The 17,152-nt window shown below is 44.1% G+C and overlaps 1 protein-coding gene across 2 annotated transcripts; it reads left to right on the top strand.

Annotated features, from left to right (window-relative positions):
• The first annotated feature begins 2,933 nt into the window (after positions 1 to 2,933).
• Positions 2,934 to 15,353, top strand: LOC143104685 (pyruvate kinase PKM-like). 2 transcript variants are annotated; one of them, XM_076268886.1, is made up of 11 exons: positions 2,934 to 2,943; positions 3,651 to 3,823; positions 4,370 to 4,461; positions 6,893 to 7,024; positions 7,447 to 7,633; positions 7,881 to 8,151; positions 8,568 to 8,718; positions 9,314 to 9,466; positions 12,321 to 12,487; positions 14,258 to 14,439; positions 15,142 to 15,353. In XM_076268886.1, exons 2-11 carry the CDS (start codon positions 3,679 to 3,681, stop codon positions 15,246 to 15,248), a joined length of 1,587 nt encoding a protein of 528 aa, XP_076125001.1. In that variant the 5' UTR covers positions 2,934 to 2,943; positions 3,651 to 3,678; the 3' UTR covers positions 15,249 to 15,353. The 2 variants fall into 2 exon arrangements, with proteins under 2 accessions (XP_076125001.1, XP_076124990.1); XM_076268875.1 differs by having other exon boundaries at positions 2,934 to 2,948.
• Positions 15,354 to 17,152: the final 1,799 nt, after the last annotated feature.

Here is a 17,152-nt window from a genome sequence, read left to right as displayed (position 1 = left end):
GTATTTAAAACCATAGAACCTTTCTGTTTCTGCTGTCAGGGACACCAGCCACTAGATGGCAACATGCCAAAGGAAGGCTGCACCACACAGCCCTGGATGAGCAGACAAGAGACCAGAAATATTATGGATTCACATTTCCTTTCACCTCAGAGTGTGTGAGAGGCACCAGTCACTAGAAGGCAGTGTGTCTGTTCAGCTTGCTATGCCAGAGTTATGGCTGAATCACAGAAGTACTATATGAACAGACTAGAGATTGGATTATATATATAGAGAGAGGGGGGGGGAGAGCGAGAGAGAGTATAGATATAGATGGCCCATTCAACCCAGAGCTCGCACACAGCACAAGATGTAAAAAACATTGGAGAACCTTTTTGCAATTATGTAAGCACATAATGTAATCTGAAAACTGCTGCCCTGTTTACAAAAAACAATGCAACTGATCTCAGCTGGTATTCTGTCTAAAATGGAGTGGAATCGAAATTTCTAAGTGACCCCAAAGTTTTGAACGGCAGTGTAAGTTTTGAACGTACTTGCTTTACAGTGTATGACATCTGTAAAGTGAGTCATTGGGTGAGGAACATGACCTGTCTGTAGTTACTGGTGAGGAGTGGGTGTGAGGAAACTGTCCATGGTTACTGGTTAGTCAGTGGGTAAGGAACCTGTCCATGGTTACTGGTTAGTCAGTGGGTGAGGAACATGTCCTGTCTATGGTTACTGGTCATGTGAAGGCCTGCTTAGTACTGTATGTCTGCAAATAGAAAATGAGAAACCAAAGTAATCTTTATTTATTTTTAGTTTATTTATTTGAGGATAAATAATGAATGGCTGAATAAACATACAGTAAGAGTTATTTACTCTTATTTATATAAATAAACAACATACAGTAAGAGTTATTTACTCTTATTTATACAGTAAGAGTTAAGGCTATTTTGCATCTGTTGTCCATGGACTGATATTAGAAGGCCAGGTGTTGCAATTCAGAGGTCTATGTCCAGCCTAGACGACTAGTCATAGGCCTTCTCACTACACTGGCACCAACAGAGGGATCCTGAAGATGATGTGCCATCCGGTTGGACACACAGCTGTGCTGAAGCAAAGGCACAGGAGCAGATAGCACATGGTGGCTCTTCTGCCCAGGCCAGGGCAGATATGCATAGCAACAGCAGGCTGCTGATAAGAGCCGCTGGCCTGTGAGAGAGGAGGGTTGCAGCTACAGTTCAACCGACATCCTCACTGACTATCCCTTACAGAAATGTCAGGTTTCTGGCGAAGTTGCCGCAAATTTGCGGCAAGGTCATATTTTCACATGCAAATTAGGTTTCTGGCAAACACTTGCGGTTAACTTTTGGTAATGTTGCGCAATGTCATTATGCAAATTAGGTTTGTCACCAGAAGTTCACTGGAAGTTTGCCATTATTGGTGTTTGCCAAGTGTGATGGCAAATCACTGGCGAACACATTTGCCACTAGTGGCAAACTTCTCATTGTTGTCAGAAGTTTGCCTCTAGCGGCCAACACTGGCAAGAAACTTATGGCGATATTTTCTAGTGAACTCATTTGTTTCCCACAAATTACCCACAAGTTTGCTGCAAATCTGCCGAAAACATTACTTTTTTGTAAGGGATGCTCTGGGCGCCTATACCCCTAGTCTCCGCATGGGTGAGGGAGAGAGCCTGGGCGCCTATATACCCCTAGCCTGCACGGGATGAGGGTGACACACAACTCTATCTGTCATTTCCACATGATGACCCCTTGATCTATTTACAGATCTCTGATTGCCTCTCAGACATATCTGGTTTAGCTGGAGGTGGTGTGCCTTCATCCATGTAAACCTCTCAAAAACGGAACTGCTAGTCCTCCCAGCCATACCTAAAACTATACATCACGTCAACATAAAAATTGACTCCCTGTCTGTTGCACCTACTAGGTTAGCAAGAAATTTAGGATTTATGCTCGATAACCAATCTTCTCCGATCATGTTGCTTCGGTCGCGCGGTCTTGCTGTTTCACAACATACAAAAGCAGGCCTTACCTGACTCAATATGCTACCCAACTCCTGGTAGAGGCCATAGTCATCTCACGACTTGATTACTGTAACGCCCTCCTGACAGGTCTCCCAGCCTGCACAGTGAAACCCCTTCAGATTATCTAGAACTCAGCGGTCCAGAACCCAAAAGGGCATATGTTATCCCGCTGCTCACTGAGTTACAGGAACAGATCTCTCGGGGGCTGCTGCCTGTCCCACCATCCATCAGCAGGTCTGGTGGGCCAACATTTACAACCCCTGACATCACTGGGCTGGACCTGCTGACTAAATCAATATGGAACTTATTTAAAAAAAAAAAAAAAAAATTCACTTTGGAGCAAATACTTGATTTGTATGCGTGTATGTCCTTTATATATTGATTCATTGCCATGTGTGACTCGTTGTTGTGCTACTCCACGTCTCTTTCTAATTGCCCCTAGGGGATAACATGCCTAATTGCCCCTAGAGGATAACTAGTTTACTAATAAACTAGTTTACTAAAAAAAAAAAAAAAAGTGAAAAAATGTAAAAGTGGGCAGCTAGTCTCGTTTTTATTTTAACCTTTGAGTAGTGCACTGGACTGATCAGTATACGTTTTCTGATTGGTCAGTACTTAGGTCGCATCACTCACTATTTGAGGTAGTTGTTTAATTTCATTTGAAAATAATCCCCTGTATATTTAATATAAACTACGGTTTAACTGTATAGATATACATTTTACAAAGATGGTCGCATTCAAAACAGAAAACAACACTTTATAAGCCATTCAAAGACTCATATTAGGTCTATTTAAACACATTGTCCTCACGGAAGGTTATCACGCGCAGCCACCAGAAAGTAGTACCAGTTAGTTTGGGGAGTAACTTTATAGGGCGCACAGCTGTCAAACGCTCTAGTCCCCACCGGCGTTCATCTGAGGTAAGGTAAGACGCTACTAACCTCCTGCAAGTCAGAATGAAAGTCAATTACTTGTTTCTGCTGGTTGTGGGGCCATTTTGAGCCAGCTTTGATCTAACGAAATATCCCATAGGCTGATATCCAATTTGACTGCAACATTAACTGTAAATGGTATAGCCTGAAGTATATTTCGAATACATCTTAGCTAGCAAGTGATTGAATACGTGGTTGTTAATACGTTGTGTTCTGTATTCATGTTTCATACTTTCTTGCCATTATAGCCTAGTTTCTTTAATGTTTGGTCCTAGCCTATTTTAAAACATCTGTTAGGTCGCTTGGCAACAAAAAAAACACTTTAGAAATTACTTCTGTGAAGGTCCTTATGACAATAATGACAATGAACCAAGTCTCTCTTTCAGCATGTTACCACAGTCATTTAGTGGGCCTACACACAACACTTACTGCCTACTGTATATGTTTGTTCTTGAGCCTTTTAAAGATTAAACACAGTAGTAATGATTCCTCCACAGCCTACTAAAAGTATGGATTATAGATGGTTTGAAACTGATAAAGATGCTCATTTGATGCCATGCACTTCTTTCCTCATCTCCTGCACTTGACACTTGACCTTTTAGTCAATTATTGTCACATCTTTGCAATCAGACAGTTGATCCCTTAAGTTTGTAATAAGTGTCTAATAATGTTGCCTTCTCTCCACTTCTCTCCAGGACCTTCCCGGCAGACCCAGCTCCCACCATGGCAAAGGATACAGGCTCCGCGTTCATCCAGCACCAGCAGCTGCATGCTGCCATGGCAGACTCCTTCCTGGAGCACACGTGTCTGCTGGACATTGACTCCGAGCCCACCGTGTCCCGCAACACGGGCATCATCTGCACCATTGGTTAGTAGCTGCTAGCTAGTTACCGTGAATGGGACCATGAGTAGATACATATTTACTTGACACTTGACCTTTCAATAATTTATTTTTTGTCACATCTTTGCAATCAGACAGTTGATCCCTTAAGTTTGTAATAAATAAGTGTTTAATAATGTTGCATATTTGTGCAATATATTACAAATGTACTCAATGAACAGATGCTTTTGCCCAGTCAGACTGGCAGTACACACATATATTTTAGTTCATTAGTTCCCTGGGGATTAAAGACATGAATAATTGTCATTAGAACATTCCTGTACCAGCAAAACACACTGTCCTATCCACACTGTTCAAATCACACATGTATTACTCCACTTGTGTTTGTTTATTCTATCCTGTTCCACTTGAATCTGCTATTCTATGTTCCACTGTTAATGTTCCTTTAACATCAGTGGAACATAAATAAGTGTAAATAGTGTATATGATAAGCTTTATCTTAGTACTGTCTAGCAAAAAGTGCAAGGAGAAACATCCCATAGAACGTTACTTCTCTCTCCCATTTCCCCACAGGGCCAGCTTCCCGCTCTGTGGATATGCTGAAGCAGATGATCAAAGCCGGGATGAACATTGCTCGTATGAACTTCTCTCACGGAACTCATGAGGTGAGCATGTGCTGAGATTTTTACAGCGGCTTTAGAGCACCTAATGCAACTCACAACCAGAGCACAATGAGAGAACAGTGCAATACGCAACCCTGTGGCTAATGCCACCTCGCAACTCAGCTTAGAGACAACAGTGCAACAGTGCCCTGTGGCTTCATTTCATTGTGTTAAAATATAGAAATCAGGTCACTGTCCTAAAAGCACTAGACATGGCAGCTGTTCTGTAAGCTTTGTGAGCGTTTCCTGTGTCACTGTTGCTGTCCTCCGCAGCAGAGGCAGGCCCACTGAGTGATGTCTCTGAGTGCGGGCGGCCATGGCCACAGCTGAGCGGGGCTGTGGAAATGTCAGGGCCTGAAAGATGATCTAGTAGCCTTTCTTAACCCTCCTCTGCCCTCCATAGCAGCCTCGCCTCTGCCGCCTGAGCCTAATAACCTTTCACCTTTAAAAGTCAGGACTCCGCCTGGCCTTTGCATTGCTTCAGGCGTCATGCTAGAGATCAGGGCATCAAATCTATAGACAAGTGATACAGATGATGACCTTAGACGGTGCTTAAAATAAGATCAAGACAACAACGTATGCCAGGTTGAAGACATTTAGCAGTCACTCGAGGAAAGCGACATCTAAAGTTCAAAGGTCATGGCTGAATCCCCATGACCTGTTGTATTTAAGCGTCGACCCTCAGAAAAGGTTAAGGAGAATACCCAATGCTCCGTGTCTGCACCATGGAGCAGACCTCTGTAAAAGATCCTCTATATTTCAAACCCAGTCTGATATCTTTGGGCTTTTTAAGAACCAAGCCTACTGTCAGAAAATCTGCAGTCTATACAGGTCAGATCAACATTTTCAGACAAAATGCACACACACACACACATACACACACACACACACACACACACACACACACACACACACACACACACACACACTTCAGCTCAGTCACCTGTTCACCTGCTCCTCAAATAGTTAGTTTTGGAACAACATGCACCATTATGAAGTGCAACTTCAAGGTATGCACCAGTACAGTAGACTTAAGCAATAATAATAATAATGTTTGTGTTGAATTTTCTAACATGATTCAGCCAATCATAATCAAGGACTGGAACTATCCATTTTAGACGGTCAAGGTCAAGGATAGGACCTGCTGAGGTGGGCATGGCAAGTTTGAATAGATTAAAAAACTGCAATTCTTGAAGTCCAAATAGAAACTAAATCCAGACTCTGTTTAAACTTTACATAGTTATGACTAACATTTGAGTTAGTGTTAGTTGTAATAGTGGCCATTGTATTAAACTGTACATAGTTATAACTAGTGTTTGAGTTAGTATTGGTTGTAATAGTGCCCGTCTTGTTAAACTTTACATAGTCATAACTAACGTTTGAGTTAGTGTTAGTTGTAATAGTGGCCATTGTGTTAAACTTTTACATAGTTATAACTAATGTTCGATTTAGTGTTGGTTGTAATAGTGCCCATCGTATTAAACTGTACATAGTTATAACTAGTGTTTGAGTTAGTATTGGTCGTAATAGTGCCCATCGTATTAGACTGTACATAGTTATAACTAGTGTTTGGGTTAGTGTGTGGTTGCAATAGTGCCCATCGTGTTCCTGGTGTTTCTAAAAGCTCCCCTGGTGCGGTGCCAAGGGGGTGGGTGTATTTTTAGGTCATTCATTCTGGGATATGTGGGATTACAAGTCCTGCCCACGCGGAAAGGTCACCCCACTACCATACGCGTGTGTGTGTAACTACACACTGAAGCCACGCTTCACCAGGGTGCAGGGACAACAGAAGGCCACAGGCACAAGTGGCCCTGCCAAATTACAGCAAATTACATTATGCAACTGCTTTAGTCTAAGACAAACTTGTAACACGATGCCCCATCTCTCTGTGTAGCACTGAAAGATCATTTATAGGGGTTTTCATACATTTAAAAATATGATACCCCATGGCACAGTCAACCTTACCGTGATCATAGATTTCATACTTTACCCACCTCTTATTTTACCACTACACCCCTGTTTATAGGGGTTTTCATACATTCCTCAGTCCAACACAGCAGGTACATTAAATTAAATTCTGAAAGTATATGCCTGCATTTGTACACTACTCACAGACAGTTAGAGATACCTGGCTTTCGGGGCAAATTTAATGTTTCAGTACAGAGAGTATTGAAACACTGAATTGTTGGACATGCACATTAAAAGGTTTAGAGAAGGTCACATTAAGTTCACCTGTAAAGGTTATAGTGGATTTCAGATTCATCCTGAAATCTCACCCGAAAGCTGAATATCCCTGACTTTTTTTGAGTAGTGTATTTGTAGATGCAGCCACAGAGTATGTAGTTGGATCACACCCCTGTCCAGACACAGAGACTTGGAGATGGTAGAGGTCTGGAAAACCTGCTGATGAGGATGAATACGCCTGTCTTTTCAGTACCACGCTGAAACAATCAAGAATGTGCGTGAGGCTGCAGCAAGCTTCCAGCCGGGAAGCCTTGATTACAGACCCATCGCCGTCGCCTTGGATACCAAGGGCCCAGAGATCAGGACTGGACTCATCAAGGGCGTGAGTATGACATGCTCTTTGTTCCACCATAACATTAATCTAAGAACGTGACCTGCTAACAGGCTTTCTCTGCCAGCAGAACACCTATCTGAGTAACCTTAGCAGTAGAGTAAAGTTAGCAGTGGACATGCATGCCTTGCTAACTTGCTTTCTCCTCTAGCATAATGCTATTCTGATTGATGTTAGCAGTGGAGTGAAGTAAGCAGTGGAAATGCATGATTTGCTAACATGCTTTCTCTAACATAATGCTACTGTGCGTGATGTTAGTAGTTGAAATGCATGCCATGCTAACAAGATTTCTGCTTTAGCATAATGCTGTTGTGAGTGATGTTAGCAGAAGAAGCTGTTGTGTAGGTTTGTGTTGAGAGCGCTGGCCTGAAGGTCGTGACCTAACAGCAGTGACTGTTGCGTCTGCTCCTCAGAGTGGTGAGAAGGAGGTACAACTCGTCAAGGGTGAGCACATCAAGCTCACCCTGGATGAAAAATACATGGACAACTGTGATGAGAAGAACCTGTGGTTGGACTACAAGAACATCACCAAGGTGGTGCAGGTTGGAAGCCACATCTTCATTGATGACGGCCTCATCTCTGTCAAGGTTGTGAACATTGGTGAGTTTGAGCACTTTTCATGTGTAACAGTTCTGTAACTGTAGCTCATGCAGGTGTTAATGACAGGGACACTAGTACACACTTAACCTAGCAGGTCTGTTCAGCAATTTCTGCTTAGATCCAGATGATTGGTTCAAGTTGCTAAATCATGTCAGATACCAGACCACCTTCCTTTACACCTTGCTGTCATCATCAAGTTCTCCCTATCTGTCCCTGGCCTCACCTGTGCCTGTGTACCTGTCCACAGGCAGCGACCACCTTGAGTGTGAGATTGAGAATGGTGGTATGCTTGGCAGCAAGAAGGGTGTGAACCTGCCCGGTGCTGCCGTGGATCTGCCCGCCGTATCTGAGAAGGACAAGCAGGATCTGCTGTTCGGTGTGGAACAGGGCGTCGACATGGTGTTCGCCTCCTTCATCCGCAAGGCCGCCGACGTGCACGCCGTCAGGAAGGTGCTGGGAGACAAGGGCAAGGACATCAAGATCATCAGCAAGCTGGAGAACCATGAGGGCTGCCGCAGGTGGGTTACCCCTGGACAGCAGAGGAGCTCACAGCAGAGGAGCTCACAGAGACAGTCAGTGGAGGTTAACCAGCTAAGCACACAAAAACCCTTCAGCCTTCTTCCCTTTCCATAGCTTCTGATTTGGCTCGGATTCATGATTGAATAATTTTCCTGATTTCCTGACTTCTTTGGCAGAGCATTTTCCCAGACTATATACTATAGTATGCTGACTCATGCTGTAGATGGGTAGAGCATATCTAGATGACATAGTTCATAGTCATAGTCATGAAAAAAGATGCTTAAGTGGTTGATAAGGGGATTTATCATTCAGTTCAGTGAGACCACTAAACTCTGGAGAGAGATTCTGATTTGATTCTTGCCTGAGAATGAGCGTGTTGAATGATGAATCTGCTGTGGCTGCGGTTGTGCCACAGGTTTGACGAGATCCTGGAGGCCAGTGATGGCATCATGGTTGCCCGCGGCGACATGGGTATTGAGATCCCAACAGAGAAGGTGTTCCTGGCCCAGAAGATGATGATCAGCCGCTCCAACAGAATTGGCAAGCCCATCACCTGTGCCACACAGGTAAGTAGGTGTGGTTAACTTCTCATAAACATTATCAAGCTAGCACTGTGGTTTGGGTTGGATGTGATATGAAGATGTATCCTCTGTACTGTAGCTTAAATGTTATTCCTCATATTTCTGCTAAATGAATAAAGGTAAAGGCAGTGTGGTGGCTTCATGATTGAGATTAGTATAGTCTAGCAGCAGGTCAAGTCATGTCCATAGAGACCTATAGTCTAGAAGCAGGTTAAGTCATGCCCATAGAGAGACCTATAGTCTAGAAGCAGGTCAGGTCATGTCCATAGAGAGACTATGGCCTCCTCATGATTGAGGTCAGGATAGTCTAGCAGCAGGTCAGGTCATGCCCCTAGAGAGATTGAGATCATGAAAGGAGCTGGACCATGGTCAGGTTGGTGACCTGCGTCCTATTGTGTGTAAAAGTTCTACTAAGTTCTGCTGAGGTTTCTTGAGTACTACTGAGTTCTGCTGAGTTCCCCTGACTTCTACTGAGTTCCCCTGAGTGCTACTGAGTTCCCCTGAGTTCCCCGAGTTCTACCCAGTTCCCCTGAGGTGTCCTGATTTTACTGAGTTCTGAGATCTCCGCTCCTATTGGCAGATGCTGGAGAGCATGATCAAGAAGCCCCGCCCCACTCGTGCAGAGAGTGCCGACGTGGCCAACGCCGTGCTGGACGGAGCCGACTGCATCATGCTGAGTGGTGAGACCGCCAAGGGAGACTACCCTCTGGAGTGCGTCCGCATGCAGCACAATGTAAGAGCACACGCACACATACACACACACACAAACACTCACACACAAACACTCACACTTACACACACACACACACACAAACACACACACACACACACACACACACACACACACACACACACACACACACACACACACACACACACACACACACACAAACGCACACATACATACACGCACATACATATACGGTGCCTCCACATTTGCCCAACCCCCATCACACTACCCCAACCTGCTTTACTGCACACTATGCTCAAAGTGAAAGGTCCATCCCTGCTTGGGCTTCAGCTGATGGGCATCAGGCAGTGGATTTGACTATGATCACAGTTATGATGTTTGTTTTGCAGTGTTTTTGTCTTTTGTATTTGATTCCATACAGTATATTTTTACATTTTTTAATACAGTATATTTTTCAAAAAATACCTTGTTAAAGGAACACGCCGACTTTTTGGGACTTATTCCGTGTTTCCTCAAGAGTTAGATAAGTCGATACATACCCGTCTCATCTCCGTGCGTGTAGTTAGTCGGTCTGATGCACCCACCGCTAGCCTAGCTTAGCAAAGTTGCCTCGAAGTGGCCGGCTCCAATAGCCTACACCTCATATATTTAGAAATGTATTTCACAAAATCCAAAACCAAAAACAGAAACTATGTAACTGGACTATTGAGGCCAAAAAGATTAATGTTAATGAAGACGATAGAGTGAAGGCAGCCAAGAGGAGGGCCGGAAGGTCTAATTGTAAAGCAAAAGATTCACTGAAAGAAAATGCCATGTGGTACACCAAAATGTAGCTAAAATGTGTAGAATACAATGCAATTAAGCATTTTGGGCAATGTGGAGTCACAAGCTGGCAGCAGATTAAATGTTCCTGAGAAAGAAAAAGATGGTTTTAAAAGGACGTGACCGAAAACTATGAGAGTTTTATGAAGTGCTGGCAAAAACATCTGAAATGACCACTTTCACTCACCTGATGAGAACTTTGTGAATTGTGAATTTGTATGAACATTTGAACGAGTGAATAAAAAATAGAAATAATTATCCCAGAAAGTCCCAGAAATATGACTTGAATAGAAGTTAGTTAGTTAAACAATTAATTGATAAACTTTTAGAATACTTTGAGCACTGATGCAGTCAGTACCTCTTACCTTGTTTGCAGGTAGGCCTACATTTCATTCCGTTTTCGATGGCAAATGCGAAACAGCGCCAAAACAACCACCAGTGGACAAAAAGAGTATTACATGTGTACTGTTAAGACTCGCCATAGAGAATGAATGGGGGAAATTACGGAGGTTATAGTTTGACGATGTCGTAGTCCCATGCGGGCAAGATGCTATATACCACGGACATGTTTTGGGGGGCCACCCAAAATGAGGTGGCGGGCCGTAGTTTGGGGACCACTGATGTAGTTCATGCATATTTAGCTAAAAATGTAGAGAATGCAATCCAATCAAGCATTTTGGGCGATGTGGAGTGAGAAGCTGGCAGCAGATTAAATGCCCACGAGAGAGAAAAAGATGCGGTTTTAAAAAGAAGTGCACAGACCGGTTTTAATAGGACGTGCAGACCAAAGCTGCAGCAAGCAGGTGATATTTTGAAATTTATTTCACAAAATCCAAGACCAAGAACAGACAGATGTAACTGGACACATAGAGGCCAAAAATATTGAGAATGTTAATGAAGACGAAGGAGTGAATAGCGGCAAGAGGCAAGCCGAAGGTTGCTGACGAGTGCCCGCGCTAATTGTAAAGCAATTTACAAAAGATTCACTGAACAAAAAATGCTGATGTGGTACATGAAAATTTAGCTAAAAATGTGGAGAATGCAATGCAAGCAAGCATTTTGGATGATATATTGGCACAAGCTGGCAGCAGAAGAAATACTCGGCTGGCCACCTCCGAGAGAGCGAGAGAAAAAAACATGCGCATTTAAAACCAGGGCCTAAATTTCAGCCTTTATTCACCTTTATTTGGGGCATGGCTTGTACTGTTTGATATTGCTAAATATCGGGACTGATGACCACTGAAACCTGTGGGGTATTTGATGGTTCATGAAAGGGTGTTGGCATTTCCATCCACTTATTGCGAGATAAGGCATCCGCTTTCATTTATTCATGGAACGTGTGTTGTGTTGAAATGGAAACCTTATTCCGTATAGCCAAAGAGGTCTTCTTTTATTTCTTTTATTCTGCAGCAACAATTGTGTTTAAATGTAGGTTACTGCTTCAGCCTCTGGCAAGCTCAGAAGGGGGCGGCATGCAACTTGTAGCTTGAGAGCAACATGTTGGAGACTCGTGGTGTAAGACAATGACTTTTCATTGGCAACAATATTAAACCAACCAACAAAATAAAATATTAAGAAGAGCTCTTTTATGAGTTAAATTGAAACAAAATTATTACTGGCCTTTATTTGTCCGAATCTGAGGCCCGGCTATAAATAGAATCCCGGCCATAATTTGAGGCTTTAGGTATGCACGTGTGCTTCTGGCATAGGGCTACCTAATCTCTGACTGAAAGTGCACAGAACTTGTGCATTTGAGAGCGCTCTCTCGCAGCTAGACAGTTTTTTTTCATGTAGGGTTCATGTCAGTTAATATGAATTAACATTTAAAAACATGTTCAATTATATATTTTTTCATATATAAGTCGCACCTGACTATAAGTCGCAGGGCCAGCCAAACTATGAAAAAAAGTGCGACTTATAGTCCGGAAAATACGGTATACATTATGTGTACTATAGAACTGAAGAACTGAGTAATGCTGTACGTGATCGATGTTTTGGTTTGTGTGGCCTAATGTCAGATATCTCATCACTGCCTCTCTGTCTTTCTCTCTCTCCTCGTGTCCCCGTGGTGCAGATCGCCCGTGAGGCCGAGGCGGCCATGTTCCACAGGCAGCTGTTCGAGGAGCTGCGCCGCGTTACCCACCTGACACGTGACCCCACCGAGACCGTTGCCATCGGCGCCGTCGAGGCCTCCTTCAAGTGCTGCGCCAACGCCATTATCGTCCTCACCAAATCCGGCAGGTCAGAGAGCGCACAAACACACACACACACACACACACACACACACACACACACACACACACATACACATACACATACACATACACACATACATACACACACACACACACACACACACACATACATACGCACACACACACACACACACACACACACACACACATACACACCAGGCTTGTGCAAAATTCCAGAATTGAATCGAAACTGGCTCTTAAATTCCAATTCAATTCACTTGCATTTCAATTGAGGTAGCAAACAGGAAGCAGAATTGCAATTAGAATTGTGCACAACCCTGATACACACACATACACACACACACACACACACACACACACAGCTCTACAGCGCTAATGGAGTACAGTGGCGACCTAAATGCCAGAGCTTCGCATGGCGACCTTTCCAGTCCTGAACCTTGACATTCACCAAGTTAATTTTAACTCAGTCGTCCACCTCAGGGCTACACACACATGGACGGTATACAGACATGCACACATACACACACATGAACACGTACACACAACACAGATGTGTACCTGTGTGTCTTCTTAGAAAGGGCCCTTAGAGAGTTTTAATCAGGCTGTAGTGTGATTAACTGGCAATGCAACACTTTAGTCTCTTTGAGTGTGTGTGTGTGTGTGTGTGTGTGTGTGTGTGTGTGTGTGTGTGTGTGTGTGTGTGTGTGCGTGCTGAAACTGGACTCGGGCCCACATGGGCTCATATGATGGACAGCTGTGAATGTATGCGTGGGGCCGTCTGGCGCTATCGTACACTCCCACACATGCATGTTGAGAGAAAATGGAATTGAACATTATGTCCAATACTATGTTCTGCATTTCTCACTAGTGGGTCATACTAAAAGTATGATTCTACGTCTGCATCATGACCCTGTGTGATATCTGTAATGTTCTTTTAAACATGATAATGTAAGGCGCCAGAGTGGATATCACTTGCTGTTGTCTATTCTGCGTCAACAGTCATTTTAGTCATTGATTAAGGTAGACTGAATGTCTCCTGGCGTTGCCACAGTCACTGTATGATTATCTATTTCTTACTGTTGGGTACTTAAACCCTGGATGATTCTGTGTCAAGTCGGAGACGCATATTCTGGAGTACGCTGTGCTACGGGTGTGCCTCTCTCCTGTATACAGCCTAATAAACCTTGCATCTTGATTTGTACTTTTACGTGACTGGATCTAATATTTCACTTTGGTGCATAATATTTTTTACCAACAATGTCAATCTCAACAAGGCACAAGAGAGACTACAGTTCCCACAATGCAATGAGATATGTTCACAGTATTTGAGGGCAGAAGTGGCCTTTGACTTTTGGCCTTTACTTTGTTTTTTTAATTTATCTCATTAAATGTGCACAGATAGAGAATAAGATATTTATTTTTGGGGCTTGCTACCATACAAACATGATACTATATTGTTTTTTTATCCTATCCCTCTGTAAGGTTTCCTTTAGTTCAAGTGTATCTGACTCCTCCTCCTTTAGTTCAGGTGTGTCTGGCCCCTCCTCCTTTAGTTCAGGTGTATCTGACTCCTCCTCCTTTCGTTCAGGTGTGTCTGGCTCCTCCTCCTTTAGTTCAGGTGTATCTGACTCCTCCTCCTTTAGTTCAGGTGTGTCTGGCCCCTCCTCCTTTAGTTCAGGTGTATCTGACTCCTCCTCCTTTCGTTCAGGTGTGTCTGGCTCCTCCTCCTTTAGTTCAGGTGTATCTGACTCCTCCTCCTTTAGTTCAGGTGTGTCTGACCCCTGTCCCTCCACAGGTCTGCTCACATGCTGTCCAGGTACCGCCCCCGCGCTCCAATCATAGCCGTGACCCGTAACGAGCAGGCCGCCCGCCAGGCTCACCTGTACCGCGGCATCTACCCAGTCCTCTACACCAAGAATGCCCACGACGTCTGGGCCGAGGATGTCGACCTGCGCGTCAACTTCGCCCTGGAGATAGGTAAGGGCCAGTCTCTCCATCTGACCAATCACACAAGCTCACAGGGTTAGGATCCGACCGTCTGACCAATCACACACGCTCACAGGGTTAGGATCAGACCGTCTGACCAATCACACATGCACATAGTGTTAGGGTCAGACTATCTGACCAATTACACGTGCACACAGGGTTAGGGTCAGACCATCTGACCAATCACACACGCTCACAGGGTTAGGGTCAGGCCATCTGACCAATCACACTTGCACACAGGGTTAGGGTCAGACCATCTGACCAATCACACACGCTCACAGGGTTAGGGTCAGGCCATCTGACCACTCACAGGGTTACAGGCAGAGTGAGGACAGCATGAAGCCATCTTCCCTAAGATGACACGTTTCATCAGTGATGTTCTCTCAACAAGCTTCATTTCATGTTTGAAGATATTCCTTTCATTGCATGTCTACTGATAGTTCTAGACACAGGTGAATAACTACGTATGCTGGTAATGATTACTTTGAGAACACAGTATCTCCCAGTATCTGAGTTAACATTAAATTAACACTCTACACTGAAACCAGTGATGCTTAATTAACACTCTACACTGAAACCAGTGATGCTTAATTAACAATCTACACTGAAACCAGTGATGCTTAATTAACACTCTACACTGACACCAGTGATGCTTAAAGGAATTCAAAATCTCCCTCCTTTTTCTCTACTCAGGCAAGCACCACAAGTTCTTCAAGGCTGGCGATGTGGTTATCGTGGTGACTGGCTGGCGTCCAGGCTCCGGTTACACCAACACCATGCGTGTTGTTCTGGTGCCTTGAACACTCGCCACCCCCCCCCCCACACACACACACACACAAATAAACCATGTGCCCTTCAGACTCCCCCACCATGGAACAGAAACACAATAAAAATGAAAAAACTTGTCTTGACTCCCACAGTGCTGTCTACACACCATGTGTGTGTGAGTGTGTGTGTGTGTGTGTGTGTGTGTTGTGTGTGTGATATGTGTGTATGTCATCATTAGTTAACGGATTAAACATGATGAAACGGTTTGTGAGAGGGGGGCAGTAATCCCTGTGTTGAGAAAGCCTTTAAGGTTCTGCTGTGTTTCTACTCACACACACACACTCACACACACACAAACACAAACAGACAGACAGACACACACAAACAGACTCACACACTCACCTGTTACCTCTTCACACTCATATCCCCATTCTGGCCTCCACTGACTGACACATTGAGTCTGAGAGTGTGCCCTGATTGGATGTCCACCTGACACATTGAGTTTGAGAGTGTTTGCTGATTGGATATCTACCTGCAGTGATGCGTGTCTTCCTCCTCCAAGTGACAACCTCATGCAGTGGTGACTGATGTGGGCTCTCTCAACAGTGCCACCTGCTGGTGCTATGAGGAAGTGCAGGGATTATAAAGTCTGGGTCAGCTGAATGTCACCTGGTGTCTCTGCCATTCTCAATGCTTGAGGTCGGCCCTCACAGCAGAGTTGTAAAAGTCCTCAGCCAGGTAGATGAGCTAATTAGTGAAATCACCTGTGTTAAATGCACAGGTAGAAACAATACATGGTAGCACTTTTACTTTCTGAAGCTGGACTTTTACACCTCTGCCTCACAGTCAGTGTTATTACAGGATCAGCGGGGTGTCTGTCTACACAGCCCAGATGAGAATATTAAAGGCGCACCCTGCGTCTGCGCAGCTCCCCTTTAACACTTTAGGCAGTCTGCCACAGCATGCACTTGCTGGATTGCCAAATTGGTCAATCTAAACAATAAACAATACATCATTCATCAGCTAAATATTTTTTTAACAGCATCATGTAAAAAAAAAAAAAAGGAAATCCATACTGAACCAATACACTGTGAAATGTGCAAAAATACTCAAAGATATTGAGGCAGAGTAGGGGAGGGGAAGCGTGCTGGTGTCACAGCTGAAGAAGAGCCTTAAAGTGTAACTCCAGTGAAAATTGACACAAGGGTGTTTTTCTGCATTAAAACACAAAAAATAAGCCGTGGAGACAGTCATTTTCGTTGATCAACCACTATAGAGCTTGGCCTGTATGCTTTAGCCCCAAATCGCAAGCAGTGGATTAGCTAGGGGCAGTAAGCTAAACGATTCCCAAATAGCATTTTTTAACCAGTAATATTGTTCAAAGCAGCACCAAGCCTTGTCAGGGTCTCTACACATAAAATGAAGCACCAACAATCTAGTTAGCGAACGCAGTGTTTACAGAAGACTGTTAATTACGCTGGAATTACACTTTAATGTGTGCTGCGCTATGCTGCTTTTCTATCGGCCTCCTAGGAGCTTTGTATGCAACGTCAGAATAGTGCAAATCTGCCTCTGAATATGTCTCTTAGGCTACACATCAGATTCTCCTCAGCGTGTAGCCATGTCTGGTTTGGGCCACGCCAGTCACAGACACCCACAGCCACTAGGTGGCGATGTGTAAACATGAGAGCAGTTGGCAGAGCGACGGCTGGCCTCCCTGACAGAGGACGGATGGCTCGGAGCGAGTAGTCGCTCATCAGGTGAAATATGAGAGCCATAAAGCAGCTCTCCCCATGAACTCACTTAATTAGCCGCTCAAAGAGCACTTCAGCAGATTGACACATCAGCCGTCACAACTAAAAGCACCACAAGCCATGGATGGCGCTCCGCTCCCATTGGTTGGGTTTCACTAGACCAGCAAAAATAAGCTCTCAAC

This window comes from Alosa pseudoharengus, unplaced genomic scaffold (genome assembly GCF_046254945.1).
Source record: "Alosa pseudoharengus isolate Yale_2024_CS ecotype anadromous, Long Island Sound unplaced genomic scaffold, YU_APseudo_1.1 YU_APseudo_1.1_scf_10, whole genome shotgun sequence".
Classification (NCBI taxonomy): domain Eukaryota; kingdom Metazoa; phylum Chordata; class Actinopteri; order Clupeiformes; family Clupeidae; genus Alosa; species Alosa pseudoharengus.
The sequence above is the reverse complement of the archived record's forward strand: the minus strand, read 5'-3'. Positions and strand labels throughout refer to the sequence as shown.

Coding starts and splice junctions, on each gene's coding strand:
- LOC143104685 (XM_076268886.1), top strand. CDS start 3,679: ATGGCAAAGGATACAGGCTCCGCGTTCATCCAGCACCAGCAGCTGCAT. Junction 7,634..7,880: donor TGTCAAGGTTGTGAACATTG/GTGAGTTTGAGC, acceptor ACCTGTCCACAG/GCAGCGACCACCTTGAGTGT. Junction 8,719..9,313: donor CCATCACCTGTGCCACACAG/GTAAGTAGGTGT, acceptor TCCTATTGGCAG/ATGCTGGAGAGCATGATCAA.